This window comes from Galleria mellonella, unplaced genomic scaffold, assembly GCF_026898425.1.
Source record: "Galleria mellonella isolate WM207_F2 unplaced genomic scaffold, CSIRO_AGI_GalMel_v1 utg33, whole genome shotgun sequence".
In the NCBI taxonomy this organism is placed as follows: domain Eukaryota; kingdom Metazoa; phylum Arthropoda; class Insecta; order Lepidoptera; family Pyralidae; genus Galleria; species Galleria mellonella.
In genome coordinates, this window is record NW_026442079.1 from 9,296,724 (window position 1) to 9,311,067 (window position 14,344).

The following is a 14,344-nucleotide window of genomic DNA, read 5'->3' on the forward strand; positions in this document are numbered from 1 at the left end:
TGTGTCACCACTACTTTTCAAGTCCAAAGTTTTGTAAAAAACGATCATGAAAATAAAGCACAATACTGTAATAGTGCAAGTAAAGGAAAACTAAAAATATTTTTTAATTTCATAAGAACTTTTTTTTTTTTGTTTATATATAGAACTACTGATATGTACAGTGTCTACCATGAAACCTAATTCCGGAGTTTCGGACCCGAATTTTGTGCGTATTATGAAACACATTCAGATCGAAATAACGAAAATAATAACGGACGATGTCGGGTTCGATCCCCGCACAATAGAGTTTGATTGTTTTCTTTGTATATGTATGCATGTATATAAAAACGGTCTATTAGATACCCTTATCTTATAATCTAGTACCATTGATGCTTCTGCTTAATTTGAGTCTAAATGGCGCTGTGTATATAGTCTAGAGCTGTTTATTATTATTATTAAATAGGGCTCGTAGACGGACATTAATGTTTGTTAAAAACTCTTGCATAAAGTGGAACCATCGAGTTTGCGTCATTTGGATACCTTCGTTATTTTAACGTAAAATTTTTGTTTCATTCGGCTCCGAAATTTCGGGAAAATTTTCATGGTAAGTAGACTAGTCAGAAGATGTAGTCTATGTTTTCTATATATTCTATGTATTTGATAGTGTAATATGTGCTTATTATATTTATTATTGTTAATACGATGGATTTCTGCATATTTATACAGCATGGAATTCTTCAATAACTGTGTGAAATAGTTTCCTCAGGGCTGCTTTACATTGCCACACACATAACACTCATATCATCGCAGACATACGATAACAATTCATTATCATACAGGATTATGGCACACATGATTGCCATCTTTGTGGTGAAAATTATATGTGGTGATGATTCAATTTAACTTTATATTAATATTGATATAGTGACATTTTTTTATTATTTTAAAATAATAAATGTTTTTTCCAATTCCTCACAACGTTTAAATATAATATACATATATTCCATATGGCACTACGATAAAATGATTTTGTAATCACACCGGTTCTATGAAGTATCTGAAATATGTGATAGCTACTCAGAGACGCCTACTATACTCAGAACTAACCCGTTACGATCAGATCATAAGCTTTCCGAGGAAGCAGCCAAGATTCTCAGAAATCTGTGTATGCATGAGGCTGTTTATGAAAGCGGAAGAGGCAAAAGATGTATGTAACGATTGCTTATCTCTACAAAAGGGTCTGCCACATGTCTAATGTGACATGTGTTATTAATCTATCGATATATCATTTGGTTACGCGTGCATGGGATAGAAAGAGATAGCATCGTTGAATTTCTTTCTAATGTATACGCTAAAGAAAATTTCTACCGATATATGCGTTTGTACCTTATCTGAGGGGTTGACGTGAGACATTTCAAATACTTAACATACACTTACACGTTTATTAATCTCACATAAAAACTAAGGATGGGTAATATATAGCAATATCTATATATTGGCTAAATAAAAGATATGTTAAATGTTGATTGTTCATATATATATATATAATATTGAAATGAAGCACCCGATTGAAACGAATGGAGGTACGCAATACTGAAATGTGTAATGTCCAGAGGAACCCCTAATATAAAGATATCGGAGTGGAACCGATATTACCCATGCCAAACAGTAACTATTTACACACATCAAATAAAAAAATTTTTGCAACCAATTGTTCCCGTTCCTTTTATCTATTACTCAAATTTAACTTTAGTTATAAAATGAATATGAAACCGCTACTTAAAGTATAGGCTTGTCCTAGGTTAGGTGGGAATTTGTACTGATTTATAGCTTATTTGCATCCACTATTTGTAACTAGAATGCTTTGTATAAACAATAAAAAAATATTATAATTATTTTAGATAAGTAATTTGCAAAAAAGTTTAAAGGAATTTTAATTTAAATATATTTTTCATTTTTTATATTAATTTTAAATAAAATTTCTGTTGAATCAAATATTTGTATATCTTATAATATTTTATAATGCAATCACAATGAATTGCAATACAAATGATAAATTTATTTTATTTCCTACAGCCGCCTCGTCAAATCGTCACCCCATACAAGCCGTCCGAAGATCTGGAGCAAGTGCCACTAATCAATCCCAATTCACCGTCTCACCTCTCCGGCGCGTCTTGTACTCCACCTTATCCTTTGTTGAGCCCGAATAGATCTGATCAAAAGACTGAATGCGATGAAGTCGATTTAACAAGTGAGTAACGTCTGAGCTATGGAATCCCTATGTTACAAATTTGAACGTATTCTCTTTTTAAATATATGCCTTTTTTAATTTTATATCAGCGTATTGTCTATTTACAGTGGAATCGAAAACGAGAAGTCTGAAAAGAACAAGTTACAAAACAGTATCCGAACCCACAACTAGCAAAAGCATATTAAATAAGGTTCGTGATCATTCATTTGTACTCTAATTATCATTAAATTAATCTGTTATAGTTTTACAGAGCGCTGGTCGCTTTTAATGACTGGGAAGTGATCAGAGTCTATTATTTTTGGCAAAACGAGGAACTGTGCGTTGATATTCTTGTACGTCAGAATATTAAATTTAATGTTGATTGTCTCCATGTACGTATATATATATATATATATATATATATATATATATATATATATATATATATATATATATATATATATATATATACAGGTAATACAATATTGAAATAAAACTTTACTTTATTATTAATAATATTATGTACTCGAATAATAAATTTGCAATTGGACTATATCTATACATGCATCTGCACATAATTAAAAAACTGTTGCATGGTGTTTTGATAGGAGCAATAGAAGCCAAAACAATGTTGTCTGTTTTTTTGTATGTTTGTTCGGTATCACGCAAAAAACTGCAGTTTTTGAAGAATTACCTTAAGACTATCGATTGTTTTATTTTGATATGTAAATGCGGGCGAAGTAGCGGTCAAAAAGCTATAATATAAAGTTATACATGATATCAAAATAAAATTTAATTTATTTTACAGGTAAAAAGTGCAACATTAGGTCGAACACACAAAACAGACGACGCCGCCGCAAAAACTGATGAGGTTCATGAATATCATGAAATATCAGACACAGATACGGTAAGTTATTTTCACTATTACTTTTATTAAAAAAAGTTGATGCTTTATGGTCTATTTCCAAGGCGCAGTGGTGGATATATTGCTTTATGTAAACAAGGAACGGTTTCGATTCTCGTTCGAATGAAATTAGGAATAGAATTTGTCTAAATCGTTTCGGATCTGGGTGTTCTGGCTTGTGTTCCCAGACATTCGTTGTCGAGTATCTGGTAATACAAGATTCTTAGCGAACAATTAACTTCGTCGTGCGATAATTGTTTTTTTTTTTCATATATTTCGTTTATTTTGCGCCAGGTAACTGCACTTCGTTATAAAGGAAAGGAGTTACCTTTGTACTCTAGTACTTTATTGTATAGGTAATTCTATATTTATTTATTTTGATTGACTTTATTATAAAATTATGCCTTTTCCCTTTGCATTAAAAACCACGAAAAGACATTTTCTCTTCAGATATACTCCTTTTGTTTTCTTTACATCCGATCTAACAGATTCATGTTCTTAATTGATAAGAAAGATATTTATGAATGCTTTAATAGCGTATAGAAACGGTATAACACGATTTTACCATTACGATATAATAAGCTTGAAAAATGTAATACTTATATAGAAGTTATTAATTTTCCACGATAATATTAATGACATACACGACTTGTTATATATATATATATATATATATATATATATATATATATATATATATATATATATATATATATATATATATATATATATATATATATATATATATATATATTTATACATTTTTACAATATTATTAGCTTTTACTCACGACTTCGTCCGCGTGACCCCGATATGTACGGGATCAAAAGTAGTCTGTTTCTTTCCGTAAACATATTCCGTATATATATATTTATACATTTTACAATATTATTAGCTTTTACCCACGACTTCGTCCGCGTGACCCCGATATGTACGGGATCAAAAGTAGTCTGTTTCTTTCCGTAAACCAAATTTTATAGCGATTAGTTAAGCCATTAAGGTGCTGAGGTGTACAATGATAGACAAACTTACTTTCACATTTATAATTATGAGAAAGGATACATTATTATACATTTTGCTCTCCTATTATGTAGTGACGGTAAAATCGTACAATATCGTAGTACCATATAAGTGTCACAGCAATTATAAAAATCTCCACTGCCATTGATTTTTAAAGTAATTCCTATTAATATCAATTTATGCCAGTGTGTGTGTGTGTGTGTGTGTGTGTCTAATGTCACTTAGAAACTCGATAGAATATCTGCTATTGTTGTAGATATGGAGTTGATATATCTTGAGGTGACCCAGAAGCATATTAAACCCTAATATGTACACTTTCCATTGCCATAAATTTTTTTTTAAGATGTTTTATTTTTTAACCAGAATTTTGGCTCAAAATAAAAAAATGTAATTTTGAGTATCAATAATAATAACCATTAAGTGTCTATTTTGTATGAGAAATGCAATAATGGTCATGTTATCCTATATTTATATTATTATGTACGGAACCCTCACTGTGTGAGTTCAATTCGCACTTGACTAGTTTTTTTTCAATAATATACAAGGCAATATTATTACATTATTCATTAATTACTATTACAATAGTTTATAACTTTTCTTGACAGGAAAGTACAGCGGCAGATACTGCTAGATTAGAAAATTTGGCACTTCCAGATAGTCCTGGTATTCCTGTAAGTATCTTTCATATTTATTTATGCAACTACTTATAACAAACAAGCTGACGGCCCGTTTGATAAAAATTGACAGCCGTCACTTATAGGTATAGACTGGCACAATGCACATCACATAACCCATAACAACATTTCTGTGGACTAAGGCATTGTTTGATATCCTGCAGTGTTACTACCATATTCTACCCTTCAAACAGAAACTCTGCGATGCAGTCACAGGTGTTTTACGGTAGAATCACGAATAAAATAAAAGTACTCTTGCAGATATTTTTTTTTTTAAAAAGTATCACTCAACTCTCAACTGTGTTGTGTAATTTTGTACCTGGATTACCATATAAAATGAGAAGAGACATAACTATAATCTTGAGATTCTATATAGCCTATATATACTTGTTAATATAATTAAAAATTCTATTTAAATTTTTAAAATGACTAGTACTTTTATTATTATTTAACGTGTTGCTTTGAACAATTCTTTTTTCTATAAGTATAGCCTAAAGTTACTAAAAGCTATGTTATCTTTAAGTATCTGTTCTTTACGGTATTGAGTGAATGAATGAATGAAAGAATGAATGGATATATATTTTCAGGAAACGTGGTAAGTATATAGATGTTAACAATAGGTATAAGTCCATATATCTCGTAATAAATAGGCATGTAATATTAAACAAAAACATAATAGGTTTAAATATTGATTGAATTAGGTGTTAACCCTTCTTTGCATAATGGTGTAAATTTCAATCGTAACATTGAATGCTCAAAAATTATATAAAAGAACAAGTTCACTTTAAGTTGATCGTGTCTGGATACCTTTTTAATGTCCGATGCAGAAAAGAAAACATAGCTGTTAAATTTATTTTTTTAACCATTTTTCCTTTAATATTAATCATGAATTATATCACATTGATTTATTTCACCAATAAAAAAAACATACAAAGAAGGGTTAAAATAGCAAAAACAAAAATTGTTCTTTTGTACAGTTACGTAAGTTGTTGATGTATAAAAGAAAAAGAAGCACTCACCAATTTCTTCCCTTGGGAACTCTTGTGTTATGACACAAACGTAATGATGTATGAGGCTGTAATGGAATGATTTTGAATTGTACTTTTAATTAGTTCTTGTTATTTCAATACTCTGATATTAATTGGCTTAATAACTTTCATTCCATTTCAGTGCTGGGTCTCGAATGCCCAATTTTTACCCCTTACTCCTATCTAAAATATCACAGTGACAGAATTATTATCATCGATATTTTGGGTAATATTATTAAACAAATACTTAATAGAAAGCAGCCAGAGTACTCGATTTAATTTTTGAAAACCATTTTATTTTTCCTTTATTATCTCGAATTACATGAAATAAAATTGTTTAACGACTTTGTATCGCTATCTCAAATGTTTTTAAAGTATTTGATGGTAATGTTATCGGTCTATAATAATTTCTTTCATGTGGGTATTCTCTTTTAAGTAAGGGTTTTACGATTCTAGTATCTAGTATATCAGGAAAAATATCTTGATTAAATAAGTGATTGATAATGTGTGACAAAGTCTGAGCAAATTCTTTATAGGAGCATCTTCACAATGTCATAAAAATAAAGAAAATGAAGATGACAACAAGTCAGTTAGCCTATCGTGACGAATTCATAAATTAACCACGACAGTTTGTAGGGATAACCGCATAGAAGTCGACCTGATATATTGCTAGCCATGGTGATTTTGGACTCCAAGCAGCAGCTTCCCTCTTAAACAATTTTTTTATGTAGTTTATACTACCATAACAAACGTAGAATGAAAACGTTGCTGCAAATTCGAATTATGCAACAGAGGCTGTTGCATTAGCGCCCGGTATCACATTTTTGTTTGGTACAGCGTATGATGCATAAACACTCTAGAGATTAAAACATCACCAAAGCCTAACCTGGCGATTACCAATCCCCCTGTTAAGCGTAGCAACTACTGGCAAAACTGCTCTTTAATGGGGAGGCCTATATTCAGCAATGGACAGTTAATGGCTGATGTGATGATTTGTAGGTTTACTTTGTATTGAGTGACGTAACGAAATACCTCATCTTTTTACTTGTTTCTCGAAAAAAGTGATAGTAAAATAAAAGTCTTTCATTTTTATATTACATTCGTTACCATTTCTAACGAAAGATTTAAATAGGACAACTGACATTTTCTTCTTTAAAAAATTGTCTATGCTTAATTCTAGAAAAATCTTATTAGAAAAAAAAAACAAAAACCTGCAATTATTTGATGAAAAAAATGGAACATGCGTGAATTTTGATTTACGTTATTTTAAAAAGTAGGTAGTTCGATGGATGTCACTAATAGTTTGGCTAACGCCACCTACGCCAGTTTAAGTTGTTACTTTTATAAAAGTAGTTGGGAATATTGCTATTCTTTTATAGTGCTTTTATAGCCATTTGTTGTTGAATTTTCTAAGGTATTTTTATTACAATGAGTGCAAAATCAGTAGGTAATGAGTTTTATATTATAATCGTTATAATCGAATAAAAATTGGGAAAATGATATTTATTGGTTAGGTAGTTTTGTGACACGTTGCAGAAATTACACATTTATATATTTGTAAGTATTTTTAACATATTATTTAGTTTAAATTCGTTTAAATATCCATTTTGGTTGATATCTAACGGTATATTTTTATTTATTTATTTTAATTATATGCTTTTGTACATTTACCTAATTTGTACATTCAGTATAATGTTCATATTTTATAGTTTAGAGAGTGAAGAACGTCAATTTATTTGTTCTTAGTGGGATCGGTTTCATCCACGGGAAAGGAATTTATACCTGATGCCGTGCAAAGCGACTAAGGGAATTTAACGGAGGGGGGATAGATAGCAGCTTACTTCCTACAACCTCTTAAAACGTCACCAAGGCCTAACTGAAGCTGTAAACCCGTCTGCCAAGCGTGGTAGTTACTGAAAAAACCCCCCAATAGCAGGAGGCCTATGTCCAACAGTGGGCGTTTAACGACTAATATGGTATGGTATATAGTATATCAGCCGTTAACTGTCCACTAGTAAATACAGGCCTCCCCTATAAGGGAGGTTTGCTAGTAAGTACCACGCTTGGCAGGTGGGTTGGCAACTACAGTTAGTTGCTTTAAGTTGTTTTAAGAGGGACGCTGCTGTCCATTCCTCGACCATTAAGTCATACCTCCACATATAAAATTACATAATTCATTCAAGAATCTGTTACAGAGTGAGTAACAGTATCTTGCGTTTCTGCTGTCAAACAATGTGGCTGAGGTTATGGAGAAAAGGGATTGTTAGTAATGGAGACTGAGAATCCCATTGCTAGCAATATGCCAGGTCGACCTCCTCGCGGTTCCCCTTGGAAACTATCATGGTTAATTCCTGATGAATTCATCATGATGGGCTAACTGGACTGTTTTCATTCTCATCTATCACCCTTCATTGGTGCTCCGCCAGCGTATCCCGTTAGCGCAGGCGGGGTTCCCATAACATTTTCACCCATAAAAAAAAATGTGGCTGAGGTTATAGAAGTTTGAAGGGTGGGATATGGCAGGAATAGTGACGTATGATAGGCATTATGGGCATTAAGTCTATTAGCTCTATACCGCGGCGTTGCCCGCAAGATTTAGTATATAAAATGTCACATGTGTTAAATAATAACCTACCCGTGTACCAAATTTAATTCAAATTCATTCAAGTAGTAATATCATGAAAGACTAACATACGTTCATATATCCATTAATCATTTATCCTAATAAAATGTTAACATTTATAATATTAATAATTATGATTGTGTGACCTCTATAGTGTTGTGTGTAGTGTTTATTTGTCATTTTAACATACCCTATAACAGTAATCGGTTTATATGATTAACAAAATTATTGTATTGCAGAAGAGCTACGGGGACTTTAGTCAGAGTTTGCTTGATGAAATGGAGTCCATGTTTCGCAGTCTCGATGGCAGACGCCGGGATGAATCTGTAAGTATTTTATTGTTTTCTTTTTCTTTATTTTATTGAAGTTATTGTTAAATTATAAATAGATATAATCTCGATAACTGGATGATTTTTATAACACAATAAACATATTAATACAACAATGTATATGACAATTACATTATGCGATTGTTTTTTTTTCAAACATTTTCAATACCTAAAAACATAGTGTGTGCGAATAACAACCACAATTTTGCATTTCATGCACTATCTTCCCCGCGCCGGTAACTTGACACTTGGTTGATAAATACCGCTTGGCTTACTGGCTAAGGTTCCATAATTTTATTCAAACTTTGCAGATATTGTACTTGTTGATTTATGAGGCAATGAACTTATAATAAATTAAGATTGTATTTGAAAAAGCCAACTTCAAACAAATTATTTTGATTTAAAAAATAAACTAGACACTGAACGGATTTTGATAAAAATTCTATGGGATCAATATATAATTTTTTTTTCAAAACTATTTATAACTGACCCAGTTTATGAAGTAATAATGAATACAAATTATATGAATACAATTGAATTGAGGACCTCCTCTTTTTTGAAGTCAGTTGTATTATATAAATATTAACTGTAACTTTTTTGACAAGCTATAAATTAGCAGTAAAATATATTTTATGTCCAATTTGAAATATAGTGTGTAATAACTATGTAATAACCATACAGACTTATATCAAGATTAAGTTTACCAGTTTTATACAAGTCGTCTGCTTGGGTACCTTTGTCCCATATGTGTTTCTGTCGTATATGACGTTCCATAGTGTGTGCCTGGCTGTGTTTCGGTTTGAAGGGTGGGATATGATAATGAAATTACAGGGTACAGAAGCATAATATCTTAGTTCTCAGGAATGGCAAATCATGAAGGGTATCATAGGTGACACGGTATACTCTTTTATATCCATGGTGCTGTTCATGTTTATAGGCGACAATTACCACTTCCCATCAGTTGAGTGGTCAGCTGGTTTGCGATTATAAGTAACATAAAAATTACATGCGAAATAACGACTTTATTCTTTTATCTTACGGTAATGAAGTTTGTGTTATATTAAATATAAAATTTGGTGGTGAAACATTTGTAATTAATCGTATGTATTTCTATTTTATGATAACAGTTTTTATTAATTTCTAATTAAGGATAAGGTTGGATTTGACAAAAATTGGACATCGTAATATATTTTAAAGATATTAATAAAGTAAAATTTTCCTTCTTTTCTAACTTGCAGAGGTCTATTGAAGAGTTGAAATTGCTAGGAATAAAATCGTCCCATACTCGCTTTGCATATATTTAAACTTTATTAAATCGATTTATAGTATAAATACTTCTGATGGCATAACAAAAATGATTTCAAATTCATGCGTTTAATTCAGGTGCTATGCATTTGGACAATCTGGTAAGAAGTAGGACACGTAGATTAGTGGTATTAGTTTTATATTTCAACTTAAAATAGTAACGCAGTTCGTTCATTCTTAGTAGTAGTTTGTATAAATTATAACGGTCCTCTTTCATTCAAATATATATATATATATATATATATATATATATATATATATATATATATATATATATATATATATATATATATATATATATATATATATATGTATGTATGTATATATGTATATATTATAATATCATCATCATTCTATTGTCCGTTATCTATCCACTGCTGAACTCTATGAGGGAGGCCTATGCCTCCCTCATAGAATAGGCATAGGAACGATCCTGAGCCACCCGCAACCACTGGCTTCCTGTAGTACATTAAAAATCGTCACGTCATCTAGTGGGGGAGTCGTCCTGCGTTTGCCCGTACGGGGTCGCCACTCACGAACCTTTCTTCACTAGTTTAGTCGCATTATCATTTAGTTATTTTTATTTGATACAGTAACAACAATCTTTGCATAATTAGCTTTATAGTTGGAGAATATGCATAGAAGTCATAAAAAAGTCATTCGTAATAGAATAATAATAACATAATATTTTTTTTATTAATTGGAATCCCTTTCAAATTTTTAGTAGTCTTGTAGATTGTAGACATGTAGATTTTCTTGGTAGTCATTTTATATAAGATATTATTTTGAAGTCAATAGTTTCGTTCGTTCGTTAGTTAGATTCAATAGAAAACATTTTTCATAGAAAAAATATTTGTAATAAAAGCCAAGATTTCTTTAGAGTAGATGATCTATAATTATATTAATTACTAACGTAATCTCGCGACTTCGCCTGCGTGAATCTGTACATAAAATATCCTATATATTAAGTTAGAATATAACCTACCGGTGTACCAAATTTTATTTAAATCCATTCAGTACTATTTGCGTGAAAGAGTAATAAATATTATTTATCTATACTCTTTACTAACTACATGGCTACTAATGATTTATCATATTATTTTTACATCATACATGTTATGTTTCATATACAAGTCCCATAGATACTTTATCTTTTCAAGTTCTAAGGTTGACTGCAAGAAATCCCTTCAAGGGATAAGTCCGCCTTTGTACATTTTTTTTTATAACCTAATGTCTATATTAAAAGTGAATGTACAAAAGTATATAAGTAAATAAATAAACATCCATCCATCGTTACAAACTTTCTCATTTATTATATTAATGCATTTACTGGGTACAGAGGAATAACACCTGAGTCCTCAGGAATGGCAACGCAGGGGGGGTATCATGGGCGAAACAGTATATACTCTGTTATGTCCACGTTACTGCTCATGTCTATAGGCGACGGTTACCACTTTTCATCAGGTGGGCCGTTAGCTTGTTTGCCATTCTAAGTTGTATTAAAAAAAAAACTAATTATTATAAAATTTTATTAATTTGATTACCTCACAATATAGTTGTTAGGTATGAGCAATATTTGTACCGCTCAAATCCTGTGAGTTTGTTACCTTATAGCGCATTAATGGCTTATCTAATTACTATGAAATTTGATATACACGTATGAGAGTGCATGTATACCAAATTCTTCATTCCCGTCGCGGGTAAAAGTTAGTATCTATATAAATAATAATATTTTTTTAATTTAAATATAAGCATTTTTGAACAATCATTTTTATGTATTTATTTAAAGTATATTTGGAATTGTATATATTGGCGGTGGAAAAAAGGATATCACCCATTACGACATGCTACTATTATAATAAATGCTAAAGTTTGTAATAATGTATGGATGAATGTTTGTTACTCTTATACACAAATACTACTGGACGGATTTGAATGAATTAAGGTATAGGTACCGGTAGGTTTTATATAACTTAACACATACAGTACTTTTTTTAATAGGTGATAATGGAATGGTAACCCCGCCTAAGCTAACGGTATACGCTGGTGGGGTACCAGTAAGGGATGATTAATGAGGATGAAAAGGTAGATCAGTTAGCCCATCGTGATGAATTAACCTAAAATTAAATGGGTTCTAGGGAGGACCGCGATAAGGTCGTCCTGACACTGTATTGCTAACAATGAGGAAGCTAAACCCCTTTACTAATATATTCTTCCTCGCCACATAGGGTACTTATATACTGATTCACGCTGGCGAAGTCGTTGGATACAGCTAGTCGTCTATATCAAGCCGATATCTACAATATATTCATGTCGATCGAGTGCTTCTTTTCGATATAATGTATTGTATAAATAATTATCCACTTCTTCGATTCCAGGTACTAAATATATTTTGAAATATCTCTTACGTAAAATGTTAATTTTAAACATTTAATGAACTGGTTTTATTTATTTATTTATAAAAGATACACCAACAATATGCTCACAACAATTAAGCAGACAATGTACAATGTTATAAGTAAGTAAAAGTGAAAAACTACTATTCAAAAATGCTTAAATCTAGGTTTACTTGAACAAAAACATCTCACTCCTCACTACCAAGCTTAAAGACATATGAAGAGATCAATTAAAGGTGTATACAGCTCTCACAGATAAGCGTCAATGTATATATACTATGGATTATTGATAGTGAATGAAGGAAGACGTTCGGCAATAGATCGGGTTCTCTCTGCTCGTCTTTTACGGGACTTTTCATGAAGATATCGTCATAGTCGTAGAATACTGACGGATCTATATATGTAATATTTGTCAGATCCGTCAGTATTCTACGACTCTGACGATATTGATTAATAAATTGAATAATTGGTTGCCACTAGGTCTGTACTACACATTATTGTAGTTCCAAAACGGATCCTAAAACAATTCATATTTTCTATTTACCAGATTTACAGCTAGCTATAACAATGTACAAAATTTCATGTTTAGTTTTATGTGCTAATTTAGCACCGGCTTTCTTCCAAGAACTATGCAGTTTGATATATCAATAGCCTATGCATTTTACGAACTCGTATAGTAAACATGGTTACATAAATATGCAAATATTAATCGTTTCAGGAACCTAATGTGAATTATCAGAGTTCATTTTAGATTAGCACAATGTTACAATTCTTGTTAAGGAGCTTAGACTTCGTAAAGTAGCGTCCAGACACGTGCAATATGCTGCAAATAGCGTAGATGCATTCTGCGAGTAGATTTGTTTTCGCATGATAGTGGATCAACTCATAGGGGACATGATAGAATTAAATTATAATTTAAGATTATGTTTCATAAGAAACGATTTAAGCTGTGACAAAACGTTATTTTGATTTAATAACTAATGAACCGATTTTGATAAAACTTCTATGGAACCAATTCCTACATATATCCAGACAAAAATAGTTTTCCAAATGGGTTTATAGCTAACAGAGTAATGCGGTAACAAACGTAAAAAATACAATAGAATTAAGAACGTCCTTTTTGAAGTCGGTTTTAAAAAAGAACAGATTGTAGTATATAGAATAGATAGATTTAAACAAAAAAGAACAGCACAAAAACAATGTCCAAATTGTCCTAGCTTATTTATTAAACTAAACAAAAAATAGAGAAATAATCATCAATACATATAAAAAAACGTAACTGGGACAAGTATCTGTCTGTACATGAGCTATATGAGGCTTTATGAACACAATAGAACCCAAAATTATGATTTTTAGAATTTTTGTCTGTATGTCTGTACGTTTCTGCACGCCAATTTCAGAAACTGCTTAGTCGATTTCAATTCGGTTTTCACTAATGCATTCCGGTTTCTCTTTTCATTTAAGAGTTTTCTCTTGTTTGTGAAAGTAATACATGCATCTTCTTCCAGCCAGTTCTATCATAGGCCATATCTTTGACCTCCATATACGACATGACACCTAGTGTTTCTTTTATCTGTCCCATGTAATTATTCCTAGGTCTGGTATTCTGGCATTCCGGTTTGCTCCACTTAATATTTAGTGTTTGTTTTATTCAACTGATCAGTTATAAAATATTGTATATCTGATTTTTTAGATTGATATAACTTTTTTATTTATAAACTGATTGAAATGAACTAAACACTTAATGTTAAGAAGAGCAAACCGCAACGCATTAGTAAAAACCGCATACAGACAGACAAAAATTAAAAAAATCATTGTTTGGGTTCTATTTCGTTCATAAAGCCACCCTATAATAG

The 14,344-nt window shown here is 31.2% G+C and overlaps 1 protein-coding gene across 3 annotated transcripts in view; it reads left to right on the forward strand.

Annotated features, from left to right (window-relative positions):
* Positions 1-14,344, forward strand: part of LOC113517141 (activated Cdc42 kinase-like) — a 38,274-nt gene that overhangs the window by 10,432 nt on the left and 13,498 nt on the right. For all 3 annotated transcript variants that reach the window (XM_026901718.3, XM_026901732.3, XM_026901725.3), the window contains 5 exons: positions 2,056-2,230; positions 2,338-2,420; positions 3,018-3,116; positions 4,739-4,804; positions 8,698-8,784. In XM_026901718.3, the coding sequence (XP_026757519.2) occupies positions 2,056-2,230; positions 2,338-2,420; positions 3,018-3,116; positions 4,739-4,804; positions 8,698-8,784 (510 nt within the window). The remainder of the gene's footprint in view (positions 1-2,055; positions 2,231-2,337; positions 2,421-3,017; positions 3,117-4,738; positions 4,805-8,697; positions 8,785-14,344) is intronic.